Raw genomic sequence first — 23,303 nt, 5'->3', positions numbered from 1 at the left:
GATAGTAAAATGTCTGCAAGTTACCCCTACTTGGGTATTGAAACATCTGCAAGAAAGCAACCAAGCCCAGAGAGCACCAAGGACTCCACAATTCAACCCTGAATTACAAATATTCTCTTGTGTTGATCTTTAAAGGCCATGCAGAGCACATTGTAGTTGGCCAGGCTATGCTGAGAGTTACTTCTGCAAGATCCCCTTGCTTCAGGCAGGTCTGTCTCAGTGCACAAGCGAAGGCCTTCTTGAATATGGTTTTCATCTGCCCGTCTAATGGTAGTTAGCTGCCTAAAATTATTACGTGTGTGGGAACCTAGGTTTGGTAACATTGCAAATATTGCATTAATATGTATGTGTTTTATTTCAGGGTCCATGCAGGGAATTGGCACCAATACCTCTCCTGAACATTTAAACCCGCCAACAATAAGTAATGTTTCAACAACAGGTAAACTTCCTTCTCCTTTCACTGCTTTGTCCCCCAAACCCCTTTCAAAACACATTTCAATTCTTCTTTTTCTACTTCTTCTTTTTCCAAATCACATATGTTATGAATAGTCACACCAGGAAAAGAGATGTTAGAGCCACCATTCAGGGCTTAATTAAACTGAATAGGGATAAGCTGCTTGCTGTTATCCCCCATTTTAAAATTCTGCTGTGGATTTTGCACTGCCTGAAATATTTGTCATTTATGCTACTATCTTCCCTCTAGGTATCACACTCAATCACATCGCGTGACGTATTGTGATGTATCGTGACGGTTTTTGCCTTTGTGGAGCTGGGGTGGGCGTGGCATGCCCATGACATATCCGGCCCACGGGCCACCTAGGTTTGGTAACATTGCAAATATTGCATTGATATGTTATCTGTTTTATTTCAGGGTCCATGCAGGGAATTGGCACCAATACCTCTCCTGAACATTTAAACCCGCCAACAATAAGTAATGTTTCAACAACAGGTAAACTTCCTTCTCCTTTCACTGCTTTGTCCCCCAAACCCCTTTCAAAACACATTTCAATTCTTCTTTTTCTACTTCTTCTTTTTCCAAATCAAATATGTTATGAATAGTCACACCAGGAAAAGAGATGTTAGAGCCACCATTCAGGGCAATTTCATTTTTGCTTCTTTAGGTCACATCATGGGACAGAATGTTATGTCCCCTCTGTCTTTTTTTCTTTCTTTCCAATTGAAAGATTGAGATGTAAACTCTATGACTTTTATCTTATGGGCAAACCAGTGGTGGGGTTCAATTTTTTTTACTACTACCGGTTCTGTGGGCGTGGCTGGTGGGCTTGGCAGGGGAAGGATACTGCAAAATCTCCATTCCCTCCCCACTCCAGGGGAAGGTTACTGCAAAATCCTCCTGATCAGCTGGGACTTGGGAGGCAGAGAATAGATGGGGGCGGGACCAGTCGGAGGTGGTATTTACCGCTTCTCCAAACTACTCAAAATTTCCGCTACCGGTTCTCCAGAACTGGTCAGAACCTTCTGAATACCACCTCTGGGGAAAACCCCTCTGGGGCAACCAAGGGAATTTATTGCACCGGCTTTCAAGAGCTAAGAGAAAGGGAAGTCTGTCACTGATTACTGTTCTTTCAGAGTGGACAATAATTCCTGGAAAAGAGTAATAGGAGTTGAGTACGAATTATTAGAACCGCATTTTCTCAATCTCAGAAACTTTTAAGATGTGTAGACTTCAACTCTTAGAATTGCCCCAGGCAGTGGGGGAACCTGAGAGTTGAAGCCCACACATCTTAAAATCATCGAGGTTGAGAAAATGTTCTGGGTAGTGCTACAGCTTTAGGAAAGAAGTTACAAAGTTCTAATGCTACCAGTAACCCTGCAATCATGCTTGAGCATTGTATGCTTGCTAAGATCTGTACGTGAGGCATAGAACTGGAGGTACAGGTTGCTGTTGTTACCTCCCTTGGGTGGAGGTTTGCTTACAAGCTATCAGAGAAAGAGACACCCGTGAGTTAATAGAGACACTTTCTGTTCTTTTCTAGCTTTATTTCCTGGAGCAAAATGACGGAAATAAAGAGGGTTATTCTTGTTTTCAGTAGGCGTAATTAGTCTCATCTCTCAAATAACAAGCATGTTCCTCTGAACAAGTATTTATAAAAGCCACAATGGCGCACAAACTACTGTATTTTTCGGAGTATAAGACGCAATGGAGTATAAGACGCACCAAGATTTTGAAGAGGCAATTTTTTTAAAAAAAGGATTTTGCACTCTACAGACCTCCCAAAAAAGGCCCATTTTTCACAAAAACAGGCCCATTTTTGTATCAAATAAAGGGCATGCATAGCCTTTAGGAGGCTTATAGAGTGCTTCTGGGGGATGGGGGGGGGCAAAAACGAGCAAAAAACTGACCCATTTTTCGCTCATTTCCGCCCTCCCCAGCCCCCAGGAGCACTCTGGAAGCCTCCTAAAGGCTATGCATGGCCATTTTTGCAAAGGGGAGGCGGGGTTTCAGGAGGCAAAAAATGCTGCATTCTGTGTATAAGATGCACCCAGATTTTCACCCTCTTTTTTGAGGGAAAAAGGTCCGTCTTACACTCCGAAAAATACGGTATCTTAAGGGCAGCAAAGCAAGCATAGACATCTTACCTATACAGGCAGTCCTTGACCTATAACCATTTGTTTAGTGACTGTTCAAAGGTACAGCAGCAGTGAAAAAAGTGACTAATGATCATTTTTCACACTTACGACCGTTGCAGCATCCCCATGGTCACGCATGCCATAGGTTCGCAGTCATGGAACTAGACTAAGACTAGGGAGACTATGATTTTAGTCCTACATTAGCCATGAAAGCCACCTGGGTGATTTTTGGCACACTCACAGTCCTAGCAAGGGGCAATGGCAAACTGAAAATGTTGCAAGAAAAGTGCATGGTCTTGTCCTTAGAGTCACCAGGAGTCAGGAAGGTCTTGAGGGAAAATTCAAGAAGGGGGGTTGCATTTTGCAGAGATTGACCTTATTCACCAACTTTTGGTACCTCGGTTCTTTTATAGCTTATGCTGAATGCAAATCAGGGAATAAGATTGATGAGCTACGGGTTCCTTAGTGCTCTCGGAAGTTGGTTATTTCTTGCAGAGGTTTCATTACCTGACTAAGTAACATAATCAGAACATATTGCCGCTTCAGACTCTTTCTTTTTTCTTTTCAAAGAATTTTTTAATTTTTTTATTCTCTTACATACTATTTTAAGTATACATTCACATAATTGTTATTCTTCTTTACATTTGTCATTCTTATGCATTTATTATTTCATTTAATAGGTTATAATGCACAGTTTGGGTGGCTTTATTTACCATCCCTTTCTCCTTTTGTAATACCACCTTGTTTTCCCTTTCTTTTCTCCCTCCCTCCCTTCTCTACTTTCTTCCTTCCCCCTCTCCTTCCTCTTCCCCTTCCTACCCTCGCTCCTCTTTCTCTCCCTTCCATCCTCCTCTACTTACCTCTTACTTCTTTCCCCCGTCTTCCTTTCATTCTCTCCTCCTCCTCCTCTCTCCCTTTCTTTTTCTATTGTCATTGGTGTCTATTTAAAAACTCAGTTTATGTTTCCTTAGGATGGTATGCTTCAGATTCTTTCTATACATGCATTGCTTGCAGTACATGAAGTCTATATAGATTTATTTAGGTTTTGGTTAAATGGGGGTGTGTCATTAACCATCAAAATATTTTCTGTTTCCATTCTACCTAAGAATTGCCTTTCAGTCTCTGTTTCTTCCATACTTCACAATGGAATATATGTGTTATGGGGGAGGGGAGAGGAGAGGAGAGTCTCCAATTTCCAAATTAAACATGTGGAAAAAGAAATGTTAAAGCTTCTCCAAATCATTTTCAATCACCCTGGTCAAAAATTGGACCTTATATTTATAGTAAAAGTGGTGATAATGTTAAATTTAGCTAGTGGCTCAGTGGCTAAGACGCTGAGCTTGTCGGTTAGAAGGTCGGCAGTTCAGCAGTTTGAATCCCTAGCACCGCGTAATGGAGAGAGATCCCGTTACTTGTCCCAGCTTCTGCCAACCTAACAGTTCGAAAGCACGTAAAAAATGCAATTTTAAAAAGAGAGATCACTTTGATAGGAAGGTAACAGCGCTCTACGCGCCTTCGGTGTTTAGTCCTGCCGGCCACATGACCACGAAGACATCTTTGGACAGCCCTGGCTCTTTGGCTTTGAAATGGAGATGAGCACTGACCCCTAGAGTCAGAAACGAGTAGCACATATGTGTGAGGGGAACCTTTACCTTTTACCTATAATGTAGTAGGGAAAAGAATGAGGTGATTATCTTATGTTTTAAAATCACACGCTCTAAAAGGAAAACAAGTGGTGGCATGCCTTGTTTATCAACATTTCAAGAAGTGAGCTGCACATTTATTGTATCTGTTTCTTTTGCTTCACAAAAGGATCATGTCATGAGGTAAGTATCCTTTTGCCCATGATTAATGTTGTCTTTAAATGATATTTGAGGCAGGGGGACATTGGCTCTCAAATGACAAGAAAAACAAGAAGTTCGGCTCGTTTCAGGAAGTTTCAGTTTAATCTTTGAAACCACAGCTGATTTCTTTGCAATGTGCTAAAGATAAAACCATTCTCCACAACTTCCGTTTGTAAAGGCTGCTGCAAAATCTCCAGAGTAGTTGTGCAAATGAGTGATATGTTTTGACCCCCTCTTTTCCCTGATGCAAATAACAATTCTGACCTAAGCATTGGTGGGTGGTTTTTTTTTACCAAATTTCAAATTAAAATATAACTCATGAAAGAAAACGGTAGCTGGATACTTCATGCATAAAAGGTGTTTAGAAAAAGACACTCGGAGCAGATTATTTGCGTGAAGAAAATTTCTCATTTATTTCCTATCCCTTTCTGGTTACGGATCAGCTGTTTTGTGAATAGGCAACTGTCAGCCATGCAGTAGATATACATGCAAAAATGCTTGCAGAATTCTGAAAAGTGTCTACTCTTGAATTGTTGGGGGATGGGGGAGAGAAATTTTATTTAATGATACTTGAAATTTAAATTTCTTGGGGCAAGGAAAGTTTGATACTGAAGCTCTTACTTAAAAGAGTGATGGATTTGCCCTTCTTGGAGATCCTGTTTTAGATGATCTACATCAGAGTTCTCCAAACTTTCCAGGTTGGCGGCTCGGAGTGGGAGGAGGGAGGAAAGAGGGGATGATTTTGTGGGAGGGGCAGGTGTATGTGTGCAGAGTCCACGTGCGTGAATTCCCATTTCTCGTCCGAGTGAGGCTGAGTGGGCTCAATGAATGGGGCCACAAGAGTGGTGGGTTGCAGGCGGTATGCCCCGATACGGGGATCCCGGAGCCTGCCCAGAGCACCAGATACCATTTCGGTACGGTGCTGCAGAGGGCCCGCCTGAGCTCCTTACCGGTCTTTTAAGTCTTCGGCATTTAGCGCACGGTGCATTCAGCACCTGCGCCACGCTCCGCTGAGCAGCTGGAGCATCACAGAGGCTCGCGGAAATGGTGAGACACGCGCGCTGTGCACATCCATGTGGACGACACCAGGCTTGTTCCAACCGGTACAGAATCCGGAACCCACAACTGGGCCACAACCACCCATGACATGGCTCGCATGAGTGGGGCCTCAAGCACCCATGACGACACTTGTCCTAGAAGAATCACGAGTGCCCACGACACAAGCATGTGCACGCACACCAAACAGCCACTCACAGGGCCTGGTGGCTAATAGGCCATGGCCGGGTAGTGGGCCGCAGCCCATAAGTTGGGGACCCCTTGATCTACATCAGGGTTGTCAAGTTCAATTTCACTGATGGCCGTATCAGGGTTGTGTTTGACCTTGGAGGGGGCATGGCCAGCATGACGTTACTCATGTCGAGGGCACCTGTGGTGACCCAAGCACTCTGCCAGCAAAAATGGGGTCCCAAGCTCCATTTTTGGCTGCGATGGCCTACTGCAACCTTCTGCCAATAAAAACGGAGCTTGGGAGGGCCGCAAACAGCCCTCCCCAAGCTCCATTTTTGCTGGCAGAGACACCGCGGGCCAGTCCTTGCTGTTTCCAGGGCGGCCATGCAGACCAGATCTAAGCACCCCGTGGGCCGAATCCAGCCCCTGGGCCTTGAGTTTGACACCTCTTAGTCTACATCAGGGGTGTCCAAGCTTGGCAACTTTAAGACTTGTGGACTTCAACTCCCAGAATTCCCCAGCCAGCAGAGCTGGCTGGGGAATTCTGGGAGTTGAAGTCCACAAGTCTTAAAGTTGCCAAGTTTGGACACCCCTGGTCTACATTATCTCCAACCCTGTGATTATAATAAAACATGACGGAGATGAAAAGCTGAGCCTGAACCGGGACACTCTTTTCCCATGTGTTGACTTTCTACAGAGAGAGGCCTTCTGCTTCCTTTTGAAAACACCCCTCTGGATTTGCAAACCAAATTGATGCAGACGGTTTTATCCCTTCTGTTCTATAACAGCTATAAACTCGAACATGAACTGCAATGTCCTGGTGACCGCATATAAATATTTGCATTCCTTTTTTCGTTGGGTTTCTGGATGCCGCACAGACTCTTCGGCAGAAGATGTTACAAATATTTCACTGCTTATCCCGTGACAGTGTGTCAGTGCTCTGTCTCGTTAAGGGCTAAGAGCGATTTATTTTAAACTGTGACATAACACATGCTGCCTTTCCTGTCCAAGAAGGTTCATTCCCTCCTACCACATTGTTATTGTCACAAGATCTCAATGGGTGTCGCTCTAGTCTGAGTGGTAGCAACTAAGGTAAAACTCAGAAAACTCTTGAGTTCTGATTCCACCTGGGACACAAAACCAACTGGATGTTGTGGCCTGGCAGCAGAGTCAGACAGTGATGAGGTTGGAGAGGAACATGGGCCAGTCCTGGGGGCTGAGGAAATCTCAGATGAGGGCTCTATGTCGGAGGCTGAGAGGGAGATAGATAGCAGTGAGACAGAGGAACAGCTGGAGCCTGTTCCCCAATTGTGCGCATGCGCATAGATGCTAGAAGACAAGAACAACTAAGAAAGCAGAGTCGAATCAGGAGTAAAGCCGCAGCTTGGAGGTGATTGACCCCTCCCATAGGAAACAAAAGAGGCACGAATGGGAAGTGGGCTTTTGCAGGAAACAATTCATTCATTCAGCCATTTCAAGAGTGGAAAATTCTGCTTGTGACTATAAGAGACTCTGTGCCAAGTTTTGCCTTGCCCTGCATTTGGAAACTAATTATCTGGCAGCTCTCCAAGCGAGATAAGGTTCGTGTGGATAAATATTCCTCGGAAAGACTGTTTGCCAAGCCTTGCTGACTGTGAATGAAAGAAATTCACAGATGTGTAAATTAAAGGGGTTTTGCCGGGACCAAGATTGTGCTTCTTGCTTTTTAAGGAAGCCTGAGTCAGAACAGCAACTGGCTCAGCATCGTCTAATGAGCTTTGCAATTTAATAGGAATTTGTACCTAGGTGTGAGAGCCAGTTTGGCGGAGAGGTTAAAGCATCAAGCTAAAAGCCAGAAAACTCTTAATTCCACCTGGGGCACAAAAGCAACTGGTTGAGTTTCAGCAAGTCCTTCTCAGCCCCAGAAAGAAGCAACGGGCAAGCCGCTTTTGAAATGTTTGTCAAGAAAACTGCAGAGACTTTTCCAGATAATCACCATGAGTCAGAATTGACTTGAAGGAACAAGTTTCCTTTTCCGTCCCAGTCAAACCTTTTGGTTTTGCTCTTTCTGCATATGCAACAAAATTATTTCACTTCCGTTTTGAAACTAGCAGAGAAGGACGCTGCTTCGGAGTCCTTTGACCAGGAGAGTTAATGAATGGGCCTTGTTCACCCGTCACTTTTTGATGGACAGTTCACACACCCAAGGCATTTGTTGACATGTATCCATTTTTGCATATTAAAAAGTACGCATTATTCTTGGGATGCAAAGTCCTGACTCAACATCCCCACTCAGTCCTTCTGTAAGACAGCCTATGATCATCTCTATTCAAAAGGGCAAAAAGAAAAAGAACACTATGGTCACTCACACAAGGACACTCTAAACAAGTACACACAAACAGAGTTGACAGTACAGGCGGGCACGTGTTAAAGTACAAGGCTAAAGAGAAAAGGAAAGAGAAAAAAATGTTTAGAATGGTAGAGGGTTTTCACGTGTCACGGCTAGTGCATAGCATGAGGAAAGAGGCAGAGATTCAGATGACAGAAATCCAGAAACACAACTCTGCAAAGCCATTGATCATTTTTAAGCCAGAACATAGGATATAGCTGGAGTACCACTTCCTAATATTTGTGTGACTAAATGAGGAATAGCAATAAAATAATATATCTCTGGTTTGTCCCACTATAACTGGGCTGTCAAACTTCCGTGGGTCGGATGCGTCACATGCTGGCCACACCCATGCCTGCTTTAGCGAAAGGGGGAGGAGGAATCCCAATAAGTCACGTGACACCACTGATAACATGAGTTTGACACCCCTGCACTATAATATTGCTGGTAGACTGCATTTAACTTGGTATATAGCAATTGTCTGCAGTCAATTTGAGGTGGATAATGTTTAAATGTTTTTTTTTAAAGTTAAATGCTGCCTTTGTTGGTAATTAATCTTGGAAACAGGAAGAAAAATGGATTACAGATAGTCCTCAATTTACAGCCATTTATTCAAAGTTACAACAGTACTGAAAAAGTGACTTATGACCATTTTTCGCATTTAAGACCATTGCAACATCCGCATGATCACATGATCAAAATTTGGACGCTTGGCAACTGGTGCCTATTTATGATGAGTGCAGTTTCCCAAGATCAGGTCATCACTTTTTGCAACCTACAGACAAGCAAAGTCAATGGGGAAGCCAGATTCACTTAACAACTGTGTTACTAACTTAAAAACCGCAGTCATTCAATTAACAACTGTGGCAAAAAAAAAAAGTCATAAAATGAATCAAAATTTGCACTTCCCTGCAAATGTTGGGCTTGATTGTCATACATCAAACGACTAGCTAAAGAGATTTAAATATTCCAAATTCCAGGAATTTCCCAATATATGAATCAATAATTCCCTCCGTGTAGAAATCATTTAGACAGGAAAAATATCGATCAATAAATCAGTTTATAAATGAAATACATGAGACCGGTTTCCATTCAGGATGTAGGAGTAGTTGTTTCTATTCTCCAAAATATGTGGTTCAGGACTGGTCTATTTTTGGTGTGTCACACCCTCGTGAATGAGATCAGTCCCCTCAATGGTGAACATGTAACTGCAGCAAAAATTGAATAGGAAGGAACTTGCATGTTTCTCATCCCCATAGCATGCTTGGTTTGCCAAGATGAAAACAAACAATGGAATGTAGTTTCGCAAGTTCTGGGGAAAAGGGTATTTTCCCATGACTGGTAAGCTACAAACTGGCCTGATGATTTCTATCAGAAAGAATTTGGCTATTGATTGCTAGGGAGATAAAAATATTGTAGAAACCAGCCACATGAAGGAACGAGTAGCATTTCCTCTTTGCAACCAAGTAATTTGCTGCTTGTGTAAGGGACGGTGTATTTAAGCTACATTATCCTTATTAGTGCTGTTGCTATTTAATCAAAGTTGTATTTTGTGGGGCGGGGGGAGGTTACCCTTCTGTTCAGACATGTTTCAATTAGAAGCTGCCTGGACAAGTCCATGTGGTTTTTCAGAAGTGGTTTCCCATTGCCTCTTTCCTAGGCTGTGAGAAAGTGACTGGTTTAAGGCAGTGGTGGGTTTCAAAATTTTTAGAACCTCTTCTGTAGGTGTGGCCTGCTTTGTGGGAGTGGTTTGCTGGCCATGTGACTGAGTGGGAGTGGCTTGGCAGTCATGTGACTGGGTGGGCGTGGCCAACTTGTAAAATGTGGTGGAACTCACTTAACAACGCTCTTGCTTAGCAACCAAAATGTTGGCTCAGAAACTCTGGCATTTGAAGCACGCAAGTCTTAAAGCTGTCAAGTTACAAGACCCTTGCACCCCTAACCCTTTAGGGAAAAAAACCCAGGGGTGTTCAAACTTGACAGCTTTAAGACTTGTGGACTTCAACTCCCAGAATTCCTCCTCTCTCTCTTCATCTTGATGATGGGCGGATGGGCAGGGGGAGGGAGCTGGAACCAGTTCTAAATGGCACTGTAGATTTGTGGAACCTCTTCTATAGAAGAGGTTAGAACTGGCAGGAACCCATCCCTGGTTTAAGGTCATCCAGATGTCAGGCCTGGAAGCCAGCTTTTACATTGGGCCTTCAGGCCTGCCGCACTTTCTATTGTGGGAAAATGGGAGGGGGGATTATATGGAGTATGGGAGAAATGTAGTCAATACAACATTCTTTTCTCAGAGAGTCAAGGACACTTTGCCCTGCAGATGGAGTGGCGTGACTGGGAGGCATCTTCAGTTTTGAATAGTGCCTGATTGGGCCATGTGATGGACGTGTGGGTGCTGGGCAAGGACTTGAACTTTCACATGAGTGGGGAAAACCTGGAAGCTTTCAGATTCGGGTTTTCCCAGATGTGCCAATATGACATGTCTAATAAAATGGAACTTTGAGGAACTTCAAGCCTCGGTGTCTTCTTTCATTGGGGATATTACTTGGAATCTTGACACCAGCTGGTTTTGTGTACAAGGTGGGACTAGAATTCCCAGTCTCCTGGTTTTTAGCCTGGTATCTCAACCCACTGCAGCAAATTTGCTTTCGTTTTTTTGGCTTACAGAAGTTCAAAACCTATTATTCTAATCATAATGAGACAACGCTCTGTATTTCTTTGGGACCTTAAAGATCTGGCCATTCCGGGGAAGGGGGTGTCCATTACTTATCCTGAATGCTGCATACTATCCCCTTTTCCAACATGTTTTACTTCTGGAAAACTCTAGGACAGGGGTGTCAAACTCAATTTCAGGGTTGCGTTTGACCCTCGGGGAGCCAGAGTGGGCGTGGCCAGCTCAACGTCACTTGTTTCGGGAGCACCTGTGGTGGCCAAGGGCTAAGGTAGGACTTACCTGAGACCCTTCCTCACTGTCATTATAATCTTCCATCTTTCCTTCCTTTTCTTCTTTTTCCTTCCTTCCTTCCTTACAATACAATACAATACAATACAATACAATACAATACAATACAATACAATACAATACAATACAATACAATACAATACAATACAATACCAGAGTTGGAAGGGACCTTGGAGGTCTTCTAGTCCAACTCCCTGCCTAGGCAGGAAACCCTATACCATTTCAGACAAATGGCTATCCAACATCTTCTTAAAGACTTCCAGTGTTGGGGCATTCACAACTTCTGGAGGCAAGCTGTTCCACTGATTAATTGTTCTAACTGTCAGGAAGTTTCTCCTCAGTTCTAAGTTGCTTCTCTCCTTGATTAGTTTCCACCCATTGCTTCTTGTTCTACCCTCAGGTGCCTTGGAGAATAGTTTGACTCCCTCTTCTTTGTGGCAACCCCCGAGATATTGGAACACTGCTATCATGTCTCCCATACTCCTTCTTTCTATTAAACTAGACATACCCAGTTCCTGCAACCGTTCTTCATATGTTTTAGTCTCCAGTCCCCTAATCATCTTTGTTGCTCTTCTCTGCACTCTTTCTAGAGTCTCCACATCTTTTCTACATCGTAACGACCAAAACTGAATGCAGTATTCCAAGTGTGGCCTTCCTTCCTTCCTTTCTTCTTTTTCCTTCCCTCCTCATTCTCCTTTCTTCTTCCTGCCCCTCTTTCCTTATTTGTCCTTCCTGGCTCTCTTCCCATCTTTTCCTTTGTCTTTCCCTTTCTCCTTTCCTGTCCCTTTTTGCAAGCTCAAATGCAAAAAGGGGAAACATTTCTCCTTTTGTTTTGTTTCTAGTTCGTTTTGCTAGCCCTCTGCCAGCAAAAATGGAGCCGGGGGGGGGGGGATGCGCAGCCCGCCAGGGCCCTGTTTTTGCCCCCCCCCCAGCTCCATTTTTGCTGGCAGAGGCACTATGGGCTGGTCCTTTGCTCTTTCCAGGGTGGCCCCGCGAATCAGATCTAAGCACTCTACAGGCCGGATCCGATTGAGTTTGACACTCCTGCTCTAGGAACATCCACAAAATTGCTGGACTGGCAGCTTCTTATGATGTTTCTGTTCCAAAAATGATAAGAATCACACATCTTTGTTAGAATAAATGTAAAGGTTCCCCTCACACATATGTGCTAGCCGTTCCTGACTCTAGGGGGCGGTGCTCATCTCCGTTTCAAAGCCTAAGAGCCAACGCTGTCCAAAGATGTCTTGGTGGTCATGTGGCCGGCATGACTAAATGCCGAAGGCGCATGGAACACTGTTACCTTCCCACCAAAGGTGGTTTCTATTTTTCTACTTGCAATTTTACATGCTTTAGAACTGCTAGGTTGTCAGAAGCTGGGACAAGTAACGGGAGTTCGCTCCGTTACGCGGTGCTAGGGATTTGAACTGGCGACCTTTCTGATCGACAAGCTCAGTGTCCTAGCCACTGAGCCCCCCCCCCCGCCGCTATTTGTTACAATACCTTTTGATATATTGATACATCTATCCTGTAATGTAAGCATTATTCTCAAAAGCTTATGTATCTTTCTAAACCAGCAAAGACCATGACTGCTAACCATACCACCCCAAAACCAGTGAAAACCACGGCTCAGCCCGAAGTGACTTCTAAGATCCCAGCAACCACCACCAAGACCGTCCCTGCTGCACCATCTACCGTTGCCTCCCCAACAGATAAACCTATACCGCCTGCCAGTACAAAGCATTCTCCGACTGAATCTGGGACGCACAAGAGCACGGCAGTTCCTGTAACTAAGCCATCGCCCGCTTTGGTCACAGGTATGTACCGACATTTCACTCCCTACTTGATCGTTGTCTAGAATAGCATCTGCAGCTCACCTCATTCCATTCATCATGATTGCCTTCGTTTTTAAAGAAACCTTGCCCGAATTTATAGAAATGAGGCACATCTCTTCTTTGGTTACTCTGAAAAAACAGAATATTATGGGGAATTGATTACATTCATGAGCATTTGGTTTGTTTCTGACGTACAACGCAGGGGTGGTATACACTTACTTTCCCTACCTGTTCACCATTGTGAGCAAACGCATGCGCTTGGCCTTCCGCGTATGCACTTTGGCTTGCGGCTGAAAATGGAGCCTCGATGAGTGACATTGAGCTGGCCATGCCCCACACACACACTGCCCTCCCCCCTCCCGAAGTTTAACACAACCCTGATGTGGCCCTCAATGAAATCAAGTTTGACACCCCTATTCTAGAGCATTCACACAGTTGTTATTCCCATTTTAGAATCATTGGAAACAATGACTCCCAAGTCTTTAGCAGTGGTGTGAAAGATGCTCTAGGGCAGGGGTGTCCAAACTTGGGAACTTTAAGACTTGTGGACTTGTGGACTGGAATTCCCTGGGGAATTCTGGGAGTTGAAGTCCACAAGTCTTAAAGTTCCCAAGTTTGGACACCCCTGCTCTAGGGATATTGAAAAGAGATTCTCAATTGTCCACTCCTGCTTCTCTTATCAGCCAAGAGAAATCCAGAAATTGGTCTGAGCTATGGTAAAGAATAGACTCTTCAGATAGGTTCCTGCAACCCAACATAATTCATTTAATTTTCCTGTTAAAGCAATGGTCTCCAAACTTGGTAACTTTAAGACTTTTGGACTTCAACTCCCAGAATTCAAATCCACAAGTCTTAAAATTGCCAAGTTTCGAGAGCCCTGTGTTAAAGGATAAGTCATCACTTCTAAAGTAGAATAAAGATTCTCTTGAGTTCATCCGGTTCTTTCCACCGATACAGTTTTCTTGACAGCATTTCAGATAGCATTTGTCGGTAGTTTCTTCCAGGAAATTGGTTGGGGTTTTTTTTTCTCTCTCTCTCTCTCTTTTTCAGCTTCCTACTCTCTTCTACAGACTGGTAAACTCCTGACCAAGTATTAACCATAGCCAGCCTACTTAGTTTCTCAAGATCAGCCGAAGTCAGCTACACGTCCTTAAAAAGAAATATGGTAAAACACGATAAGAATTAAAAGAGCAGGAACCAGCAAACAAGAGCTGTGCAATGTACACACTTATAAAAAATGAAAAATTAAGACTTCAGCCAAAGTGTATGAACATTGTTGTCTTCTTCTTTTTTAAACCATTACAGAAGTTTCAGCAATTCAAGGCAACTCATCGGGATTCAGTGCCGGCAGCTTCATTGGTGGCATTGTGTTGACTCTGGGAATTCTCGCCTTTGGCTATATTGGATGCAGATTCTATCGCACAAAAAGAGGTGTTCAGTATCGAACCATGTACGTTGAATATTTAATCTTTTTCTAAGTATAATACTGGACAAGGTTTGAGGGAGAATGTAATCTGCTCGAGCACTAGAGAATATGATACGATACAGAGTTGGCAAGGCTGACATTACCTTAAAGGTAAAGGTTCCCCTCTCACTTATGTGCTAGTTGTTCCCGACTCTAGGGGGTGGTGTTCATCTTCATTTCAAAGCCGAAGAGCCAGCACTGTCTGAAGATGTCTCTGTGGTCATGTGGCTGGCATGACTAAAAGCTGAAGGTGCATGGAAAGCTGTTCCCTTCCTGCAAAAGGTGGTCCCTATTTTTCTACTTGCATTTTTTTAGGTGCTTTCGAACTGCTAGGTTGGCAGAAGCTGGGACAAGTAACGGGAGCTCACTCCGTTACGCGGTGCTAGGGATTCGAACCACCGAACTGCCGACCTTTCTAATCGACAAGCTCAGCATCTTAGCCATTGAGCCACTGCCACCTTTAGTGGGACATTATCCTACTATTAAACTAATGCCAAGATGATGGAAGCTGTAACTTCAGACATGTTAGCCTGACAAGGCAGAGCAGACCAAGAAACCAGAACCCTTCTTAAACCCAGGCTGTCAGCATCATTCAGCCATAAAACTCACTGGTTGAATTGCTTGAAGCCAGCAGATAAATAATGTCAAAGACGGAGCCAAAGAAAATCTTAAACTAAATTGATCAATGATCTCACCTGGTAGAAGGAGTTTTTCTATTCTTTTGCAGATCGAGGTGGGCACCAAAACATTAATATATATTCTGCCGTTCTCATCCAGGTATACTTCTCCAACATTTTAATGCAAACTCGGGCACAATATTATACTCTGCTGCTAACTCTGTGGAAACTTAATTTTCCCTCTAATAATAATAGAATAGAATAAAAAATAACAGAGTTGGAAGGGACCTTGGAGGTCTTCTAGTCCAACCCCCTGCTTAGACAGGAAACTCTACACCACTTCAGACAAATGGTTATCCAACATCTTCTTAAAAACTTCCAGTGTTGGAGCATTTACAACTCTGGAGGCAAGTTGTTTCATTGATTAATTGTTCTAACGATCAATAAATTTCTCCTCAGTTCTAGGTTGCTTCTCTCCTTGATTAGTTTCCACCCATTGCTTCTTCATCTTCCCTCAGGTGCTTTGGAAAACAGTTTGATTCCCTCTTCTTTGTGGCAATCCCTGAGATATTGGAACACTGCTATCATGTCTCCCCTAGTCCTTCTTTTCATCAAACTAGACATACCCAGTTCCTGCAACTGTTCTTCATATGTTTTACCCCCCCAGTCCCCTAATCTTTATTGCTCCTCTCTGCACTCTTTTTAGATCTAACAGATTGGCTTAATTTATTTTGAGGGTCTTTTATCTACTCTGGCTCTCCGAAATTGGTAGCTAATGTGAATAACTTTGAATGAAAATGCTGCGGTCTCTTTAGTTATCGGAGTTCATTAAACTCTGAAAATGCCCCATCCAATAGTGCTTTTCTCTGCACTCTTTCTAGAGTCTCGACATCTTTTTTTACACCATGGCGACCAAATAGACTGAATAAACTCCGAGATTGGGCTCATCCTCCTAAGGAAATAGCAACATTTAAAAACGGGAAGTTACTAACTTGTCTGGCTGCTTTCATCTTAGCTCTTTTAAGTTTTGATTCCTCTGAAAGGCGATACTAACACACTCTTTACACAAGAGGAAACATCATCGTACTAAACCCTTTGTAACCCTTCCTAAGAACGAGAGTTCTTTTGTTTACTCTGTGATTATTTCTGTATCATTGGCTCAACATGGGTAGAGGCCAGGAGCTCTGCAACATCCCGTCTCTTGAATTATTTCAGCCCCTGGTTGGACCCTACTTTTTTCTGTTACAGCGGAAAGCCAATTCTCTTGCCTCCTGCTGTTGTTCACAAAAATAAGGGCGATATATTGGAGCACGTAGTTGATCCTAAGATAGAATAACTTTTTCTTCCGCCTTTTGAAGGAAACCACACTCTTTCATTTTGTGCTTCCTTGCCACCCGAGTCTAATTCCAGAATTTTGCTTCTTTGGTTTATTTTTAAGCGTCCAGTAAAAAAGGATGCATTTTCTTCCCTTCCAGTAAGTTCAGAGACTATTTTTGCTTTGTGGTGATTGTGGTTCCCAGATAGTGATTCTCCAGACAAGAAGCACAAGCAGAATCTTTATTGTAAGGTTCCATTAACAAAATCTCGTAAGAACGAAAGTAACTCTCACCTCCTTTCCTTTCATTCTCCGGAGGGCTAGGGTGGCTCCTTTCTGAAATGCTTATCACTTCACTTTATTGATTAGCCCTTGGGCCATATCAAGTGCAGAGTTCCAAATTATTACTAAACTCTAATGAAAACAATTTAGAATGGAATTGGATGAAGTACAATTTAAAATGGAATGGGAATAAAATACAATTTTAAATAGGATTGGAATAAAATACAATTTAAAACGAAATTGGAACAAAATACAGTTTAAAATGAAATTGGAATAAAATATAAAATACCATATTTTTCGGACTATAAGATGCACTGGTGTATAAGATGCACCAAGATTTTGATGAGGTAAGTAAGAAAAAAAAGTGTTTCTCCTCCCTGGCCCCCAGGAGCACTCTGCAGGCATCAGCAGGGCTGAGGGAAGGCAAAAATGTCCCTGTTTTTGTGAAAAATGGGTGGAAAATGGGCCATTTTTTGCAAAAGCAGAGGTGTGTTTTTGCCTTCCCTCAGCCCGGCTGAAGCCTGCGGAGTGCTCCTGGGGGCTGGGGGAAGGCAAAAATGCCTCTGTTTTGCAAAAAATGATCCGTTTTTTGCAAAAATGGGATGCGGGGGGTGGGGCTTTTTTGAGGCCAAAAATGGCTGTATTTAGTGTATAAGACGCACCAACATTTCCACACACTTTTAGGAGGGGAAAGGTACCTAAACTCTGAAAAATATTAATAGTAATATAGAGATAAATAAAATGATAAAATTATATTTTTGGGTGTCACCCTTATAATCTACCCCAAATCTTGTCCCACATATGCTGATCTCAACTGAACCATTTTGCTTAAGTACAGTGTTAAATGTTATTTTCAGATTCTGACCGCGCATAAGGTAAGTTGTTTTGATATGGGGATCCCAGTGGTTCATTTGTTGAGAGGTCTTTGGACAGTGCTGGTTCTTTGGCTTTGAAACGGAGATGAGCACCGCCCCCTAGAGTCGGGAACGACTAGCACATATGTGCAAGGGGAACATTTACCTTTTACTAAATGATGATGATGATAAACACTTAAATACTATGTTGATCAGTAGAACCCGGCTTGTTTGTGACGGTCTAACATTTTTTTATGCCATGTTACAAAAGATGGTCCAGAAAGTTTTGCATTTTTGTTAATCTCATTTAATCGTTCTGTAGCTCCCTGTGAAGTGTATAACATAGTTCCTTTTCTTTTCTTTTCCCTCCAGTGATGAGCATGATGCCATTATTTAAAGCCTGTGCTGAAAAGACAGAAGACAAACATCCACGCCTGTTACTCCTGCTATTAGGAACACTTTCTCTCCGGGAAAATATTATCTGATTTGCTATTGACTGTTTTGTCTCTTTTGACATGCATTGATCTGCAAATCTGGAGAACTCCGCAAGGACTTTGCATATTCAGAGTATCTTCAATGAAGCATTTCAAGGATTTGAAATTATACCTGGTTTTAATCACTCTCTTTTGAAAGCCTTTAAAGTAAGCATGGTTTGCTTCTTAGCTCTTTTCTACAGCTGACTGGAGAGGACAAGTCCACAACAGAACACAACTTCAAGTGTTGGATCCTGAAACTTTTTGTTTTATTCCCAAGTTTTTTCATTCAGGAAAACAGACCAGACATTGCTAGAGAAATAAGAGTAACCCTTTCCACAGAAGTCACAAAAACAGTATTTCCAGATTAACTGTGTAAGATTTGTGGAATATCATTGGAATATTGTTTCTTTACCAATCTGGGGGAAGCTCAAATATTCTACAGGTAGCCCTCGACTTAACAGCAGTTCATTCAGTAACTGTTCGAAGTTACAACAGCACTAAAAAAAGTGACTTATGACCATTTTTCATACTCAGACGTGTGAAAAACACATTCAGACATTTTGCAACTGACTCATATTTATGACTGTTGCACTGTCCTAGGATCACGGGATCACTTTTTGTAATCTTCTGGCAAGCAACATCAATGGGAAAACTAGATTCACATAAAACCATGTTACTTACTGAACAGCTGCAACAATTCACCTAACAGCTGTGGCAAGAAAGGTTGTAAAATGGGGCAAAATTCACTTAACAAATGTCTCCCTTAGCAACAGAAAATTTGGGGCTCAATCGTAAGTCGAGGACTACCTGTATTTGCCTTGTTGAATATTTAAGAAGTTTTATTTTTTACTTTAAGTTTAAGTTTAAGTTTTATTAGATTTATAGACCACCCCCTCTCCCCGAAGGGACTCGGGGCGGTGAGCCCCCCAAAAAAACAAATAAAACAGATAGGAGTGCAAAAAATGAATTAGACGCTTTTGAGGTGGAGGGATTTCGTTTTTTGAAAACATGATAAACATTTTAAGACATCTGAATAGGACTGTCTTGAAGAAGATTCATATAAAATTGGTGTCTTCTGATATTTTTTCCTGGAAAGCCAATTTCTTCCAATTTGAAGGCATTCTGAAATCATTCATTTAAGGTCCATGTAGTGCAGGGCTGTCAAACTCCCGGCCCGCGGGCCAGATGTGTCAAGTGCTGGCCACGCCCACGCCCAATTTAACGAAAGGGGGGGGAAGTCCCGCTATGTCACCGGACGCCTCGAGTTTGACATCCCTGATCTAGTGGGCTTCATTCTGTTTGAAGTCACCATATCAAAAAATTCACCAGATCGTATGAGTTAACTCTTAGACAAGAGGCTGTGTGACTTATCTGTTAAATGCAGGTAATTGTGTAATTATTCATTGTCTGTGTTTATACTTTCACAGAGAAATTGATTAAAGAATAAACATCCATAACATTTATACCAATAATTATTTAATAACATAGACAATTCTATGTGCTAATTATTCCATGCTGTCCAAAAGAGGTAGTATTCAGCCAGTTCGGACTGGTTCTGGCATACCGGTAGCGGAAATTTTGAGTAGTTCAGAGAACTGGAAATTATCACCTCTGGCTGGCCCCTCCCTCCCGCTCCCACCATTCCCTGACCTAAATTCCCTTGCCGTGCCTCAGCTGAGCTAAAACAACAGCTCAGTGCTGACATAGAGGGTGGTCTTTGAGTGCTGCGCACGTCTATAAAACACACATTAGGTGCGTGCATGCGCCCATAAAGCACTCTCTCATAGAACCAGAAGGAAAAAATTTGGAATCCCAACACTGCTGTCCAATATACAGAGTATATTTCTGAAATGAAACAAATTTGACATTGATCAGACATGGGGTACTTAAAGGATAAATATGGTTGATTAGATTCCCACTCAGTGGCTTCTCTCAAGGAACCCAACATTCAGAGGGCAAATATCAAAGCTACTCTCTAACCGTCTTGGAAACAAGACATTTTTCCTCCCTTTCTTCAGAAGTTATAAAAGTGGTCTCTGTTGCTGCCAATGGAAAGTATTGTTCACACAAGTTGTTGCAGGGAAAAGATTTGAATAGGAATTTATGTAAATTTCTGAAAGGTCTAACGCTCTTTCCAATGTTGTGAACCCCCAGTGCAACATTTTGCCTTATATCTTTCATTAATGACAGTAGATGATTACTAATTATAGAGTTGCTAAGGGAAGAGAGTGGCTAAGGGAAGTAAAGTAGTAGAGCTACTTAATGGAAAGTAAAGGGATAACTCGCCTCGCCACAGAACTACACTTCCCCCAGTCAGTCAAGTCTTAAGGTAGCCTCTACCATGATGGTTTAGATAGAGTTCGGTAAAAGTACTGTAGATGTTGTAATCAGAGGTTAGTTGCCAATTGTTTTACTACCGGTTTGGGCGTGGTGACACGCGCTACACTTCTGCACATGCTCAGAAGCGTCAGGACGGGTGGGCAGAGCCTTCTTCCCCAACCGGGGGCAGGGCTTCGGCTCAACGCTTGGGTGCCACCGCTATTACCGGTTCGTCCAATCTGGGCCGAACCAAGAGCAACCCACTTCTGGTTGTAATCTTCTTTAGTTGATCTTTGCTGAGATTCAAACACGGTTACAAGAAAGAGAAAGCTTACTGTATTGTGCTGCATTGTATTATATAATTAGCTCTCACTGGGGCGGGGAGTATATCTCTGTTGATGGAGTACTATGGTCTTAATACTACCTCTTCTTAATATGATCTTTGCTTCCACACTTCCTCTCAAAGCCCCATAATAATCAGATTTCTCTGGCCCCCTACACACATGACTTGAATAGGAGAGGCACGCAACAACCTTTTTTTAAAGTTTCCTTCACTGCTGTTTCACTTTACAGGTGCATATTTGGGGTGCATATTTCACAGCTGCAGAAGATTGGTGAGATAAATGTGCCTTTTCCTCTCTTTTTGATTCTCTCTGTTCGTTTATATCAAAGTACTTACGGTAATGGTCATGGTACTTGCTTTGCTCACTATAAAATGACTACTAATTGCATGTCCCTCTTAGGACTTCAGCCATATACCAAAGACGTAGCAGAGAATGGAGCTGTGGTTGAATGTATTCCTAACACCCAACAACTCGTAACTTGCAATTTTTAACATACGCCTTTGTCTCCAAAGACCAAGTCATGCATTGCTCACTCTGTAATACAATTTTAAAATTCAGGTGGGCCTTGACATATCACCTCTACTGAGATTGGAACTGTTGTCACCAACCGATGCAGTTGTGTGTCATTGCATGTCCATTTCCAATTTATTATTATTTTATTTTATTATCTTGGTAAGTAAAAGAAATAAATCTGGCATCCCCTCTTGATTTGACAGCCAGGAAGGCGATCACATAAGTCCAGGACATTGCAACTATCATAAACAGATACTGGCTGCCAGGTGCCCAATTCACAATCACATGCAATGTTTGTAAGTATGACGATTGGTTGCAAGTCACTTTTTTCAGCACTGTCGTAACTTCAAACAGACGCTAAGTGAATGGTCATCTGTTGAGGACTTGCTGCACTTTTATTTTTAAAGCAGAATCAAGATCACAGCAGTATGCTTGTGTCCCCCTCTCTCCATAATAAGCAAACAAACCTACTGTAATACAATCTCGTTATGGAATTTCGGAGGCAAAATCCTGTTTTTACCCCATCTTGAAGTCCAGTATTTTTTTTTACTTGGCTTCATATGAATATGCGAAATCAGAGGTGCCAAACTCGATTTCACTGAGGGCTTCATCAGGGTTGTGTTTGACTTGGGGGTGGGGGGCAGGGTGACTATGGCCAGCTCGATGTCACTCATATTGGCGGCAACTGTGGTGGCCTGAGCGCTCTACCAACAAAAATGGGCTCCCTGGCTCCATTTTGGGCTGTGACAGCATCCTGCAACCCTCTGCCAGTGAAAATGGAGCTCGGGAGGGCCGTCTGCGGCCTTCCCGCACTCCATTTTTGCCAGCAGAAGCACCATGGGCCAGTCCGCTGTTTCGAGGGCAACCCCGCGGGCCAGATCTAAGCACCCCTGTGCTATAGCAATGATCCATGCAGGAACATTACCACTTTCAAAATGTCTTGAGCTTGCCACTTCAGATAGAAGTCTAATTATTACGATAGAAATAAATCTGCGGCTCAGTTCACATGACACATCAGGCTAAACGGTCATTGACTATCATGAATCCATGTACAGGGCAAGTGTGCGAATGATGTGGATGAATTAAGCTAATACTGTATGTTCTATATAGTATGAATATAAGTTCATTGTTGGTCTCCTTTTAAGGAAAGGAAAAATAAAGGTCTAAAAAATGTCAGTTTTGTTCAATCACTATTTCTTGGGCCTGTAAATGGGATACTGGGACAGCTGCAGGCAGCCTGTATTTGAAGTGAATACCGTATTTTTCAGAGTATAAGACGCACCAAGGTTTTGAAGAGGCAAATTTTTTAAAAAAAGGTTTTTGCACTCTGCAAAACTCCCAAAAACGGTCCCATTTTTTTTCAAAAAAAGGACATGAATAGCCCTTAGGCGACTTGTATAGTGTTCCTTGCGGGGAGGAGGACAAAAACGAGCAAAAGGTGGTCGGTTTACGAAAACCGGCCTGCTTTTTGTCAAAAAAAGGGCATTAAGAAGCTTATAGAGTGCTCCCGGGGGCTGGAGGGGGCAAAACTGAGCAAAAAATGACCCGTTTCTTTGCTCATTTCTGCCCTCTCTAGCCCCCTGGAGTTCTCTGAAAGCCTCCTAAAAGCTGTGCACAGCCATTTTGGGGAAGTGGGCGGGGTTTCAGGAGGCAAAAAATGCTGTATTCAGTGTATAAGATGCACCCAGATTTTCAGCCTCTTTTTTGAGGGAAAAAGGTGCGTCTTATACTCCGAAAAATATGGTCGTCTATCCATTCCTTTGCCTTTTTTGGCTATACAGGTAATCCTTGACTTACAACACTTTGTTCGGTGACTGTTCAAAGTTACAACAGCACTGAAAAAAAGTGACTTACGGCCGTTTTTAAGTTATGACCTTTGCACATTCCCATGAACATGTGATCAAAATTCAGACGTTTGGCAATTCGTTCATATTTATGATGGTTGCAGTGTCCCGAGGTCACGTGATCCCTTTTGCGACCTTCTGTTTGACAAGCAAAGTCAAGGGGGAAGCCAGATTCACTTAACAACCGGGCTACTGACTTATCAACTGCAGGGATTTACTCAACAGCTGAGGCATGAAAGGTCATAAAATGGGACAAAACTCACTTAGCAAATGTCTCACTTAACAAAAGAAATTTTGGGGTCAATCATGGTTGTGAGCCGAGGACTACCTGTACTCCATTCTGAATAAAGATTCTATGAAAAAACAACGTTATTCAGAGATGGGTATTTGCATCAGTGGTAGGATTCAATTTTTGTACTACCGTTTCTGTGGACGCGGCTTGGTGGGCG

At 42.8% G+C, this 23,303-nt stretch overlaps 1 protein-coding gene across 4 annotated transcripts in view; it reads left to right on the top strand.

Annotated features, from left to right (window-relative positions):
• TMEM123 (transmembrane protein 123) overlaps window positions 1-22,186 on the top strand; it is a 34,733-nt gene extending 12,547 nt beyond the window's left edge. The window contains exons 2-7 of one of the 4 annotated variants that reach the window (XR_014175153.1): window positions 362-439; window positions 872-949; window positions 12,568-12,807; window positions 14,131-14,275; window positions 17,731-18,689; window positions 18,757-22,186. Coding sequence is in view for 3 of the 4 variants with exons in the window: in XM_081950020.1 (XP_081806146.1) it covers window positions 362-439; window positions 872-949; window positions 12,568-12,807; window positions 14,131-14,275; window positions 17,731-17,755 (566 nt within the window). In the remaining variant the exon portion in view is untranslated. Of the gene's footprint in view, window positions 1-361; window positions 440-871; window positions 950-12,567; window positions 12,808-14,130; window positions 14,276-17,730 lie in introns of all 4 variants that reach the window. The other 3 variants (XM_081950020.1, XM_081950022.1, XM_081950021.1) reach the window with 3 other exon arrangements.
• The last annotated feature ends 1,117 nt before the right edge of the window (window positions 22,187-23,303 follow it).

This window comes from Natrix helvetica (assembly GCF_964273705.1).
Source record: "Natrix helvetica genome assembly, chromosome: 4".
Classification (NCBI taxonomy): Eukaryota; Metazoa; Chordata; class Lepidosauria; order Squamata; family Natricidae; genus Natrix; species Natrix helvetica.
Note: the sequence above shows the minus strand (reverse complement) of the source record. Positions and strands in the feature narration are given on the sequence as shown.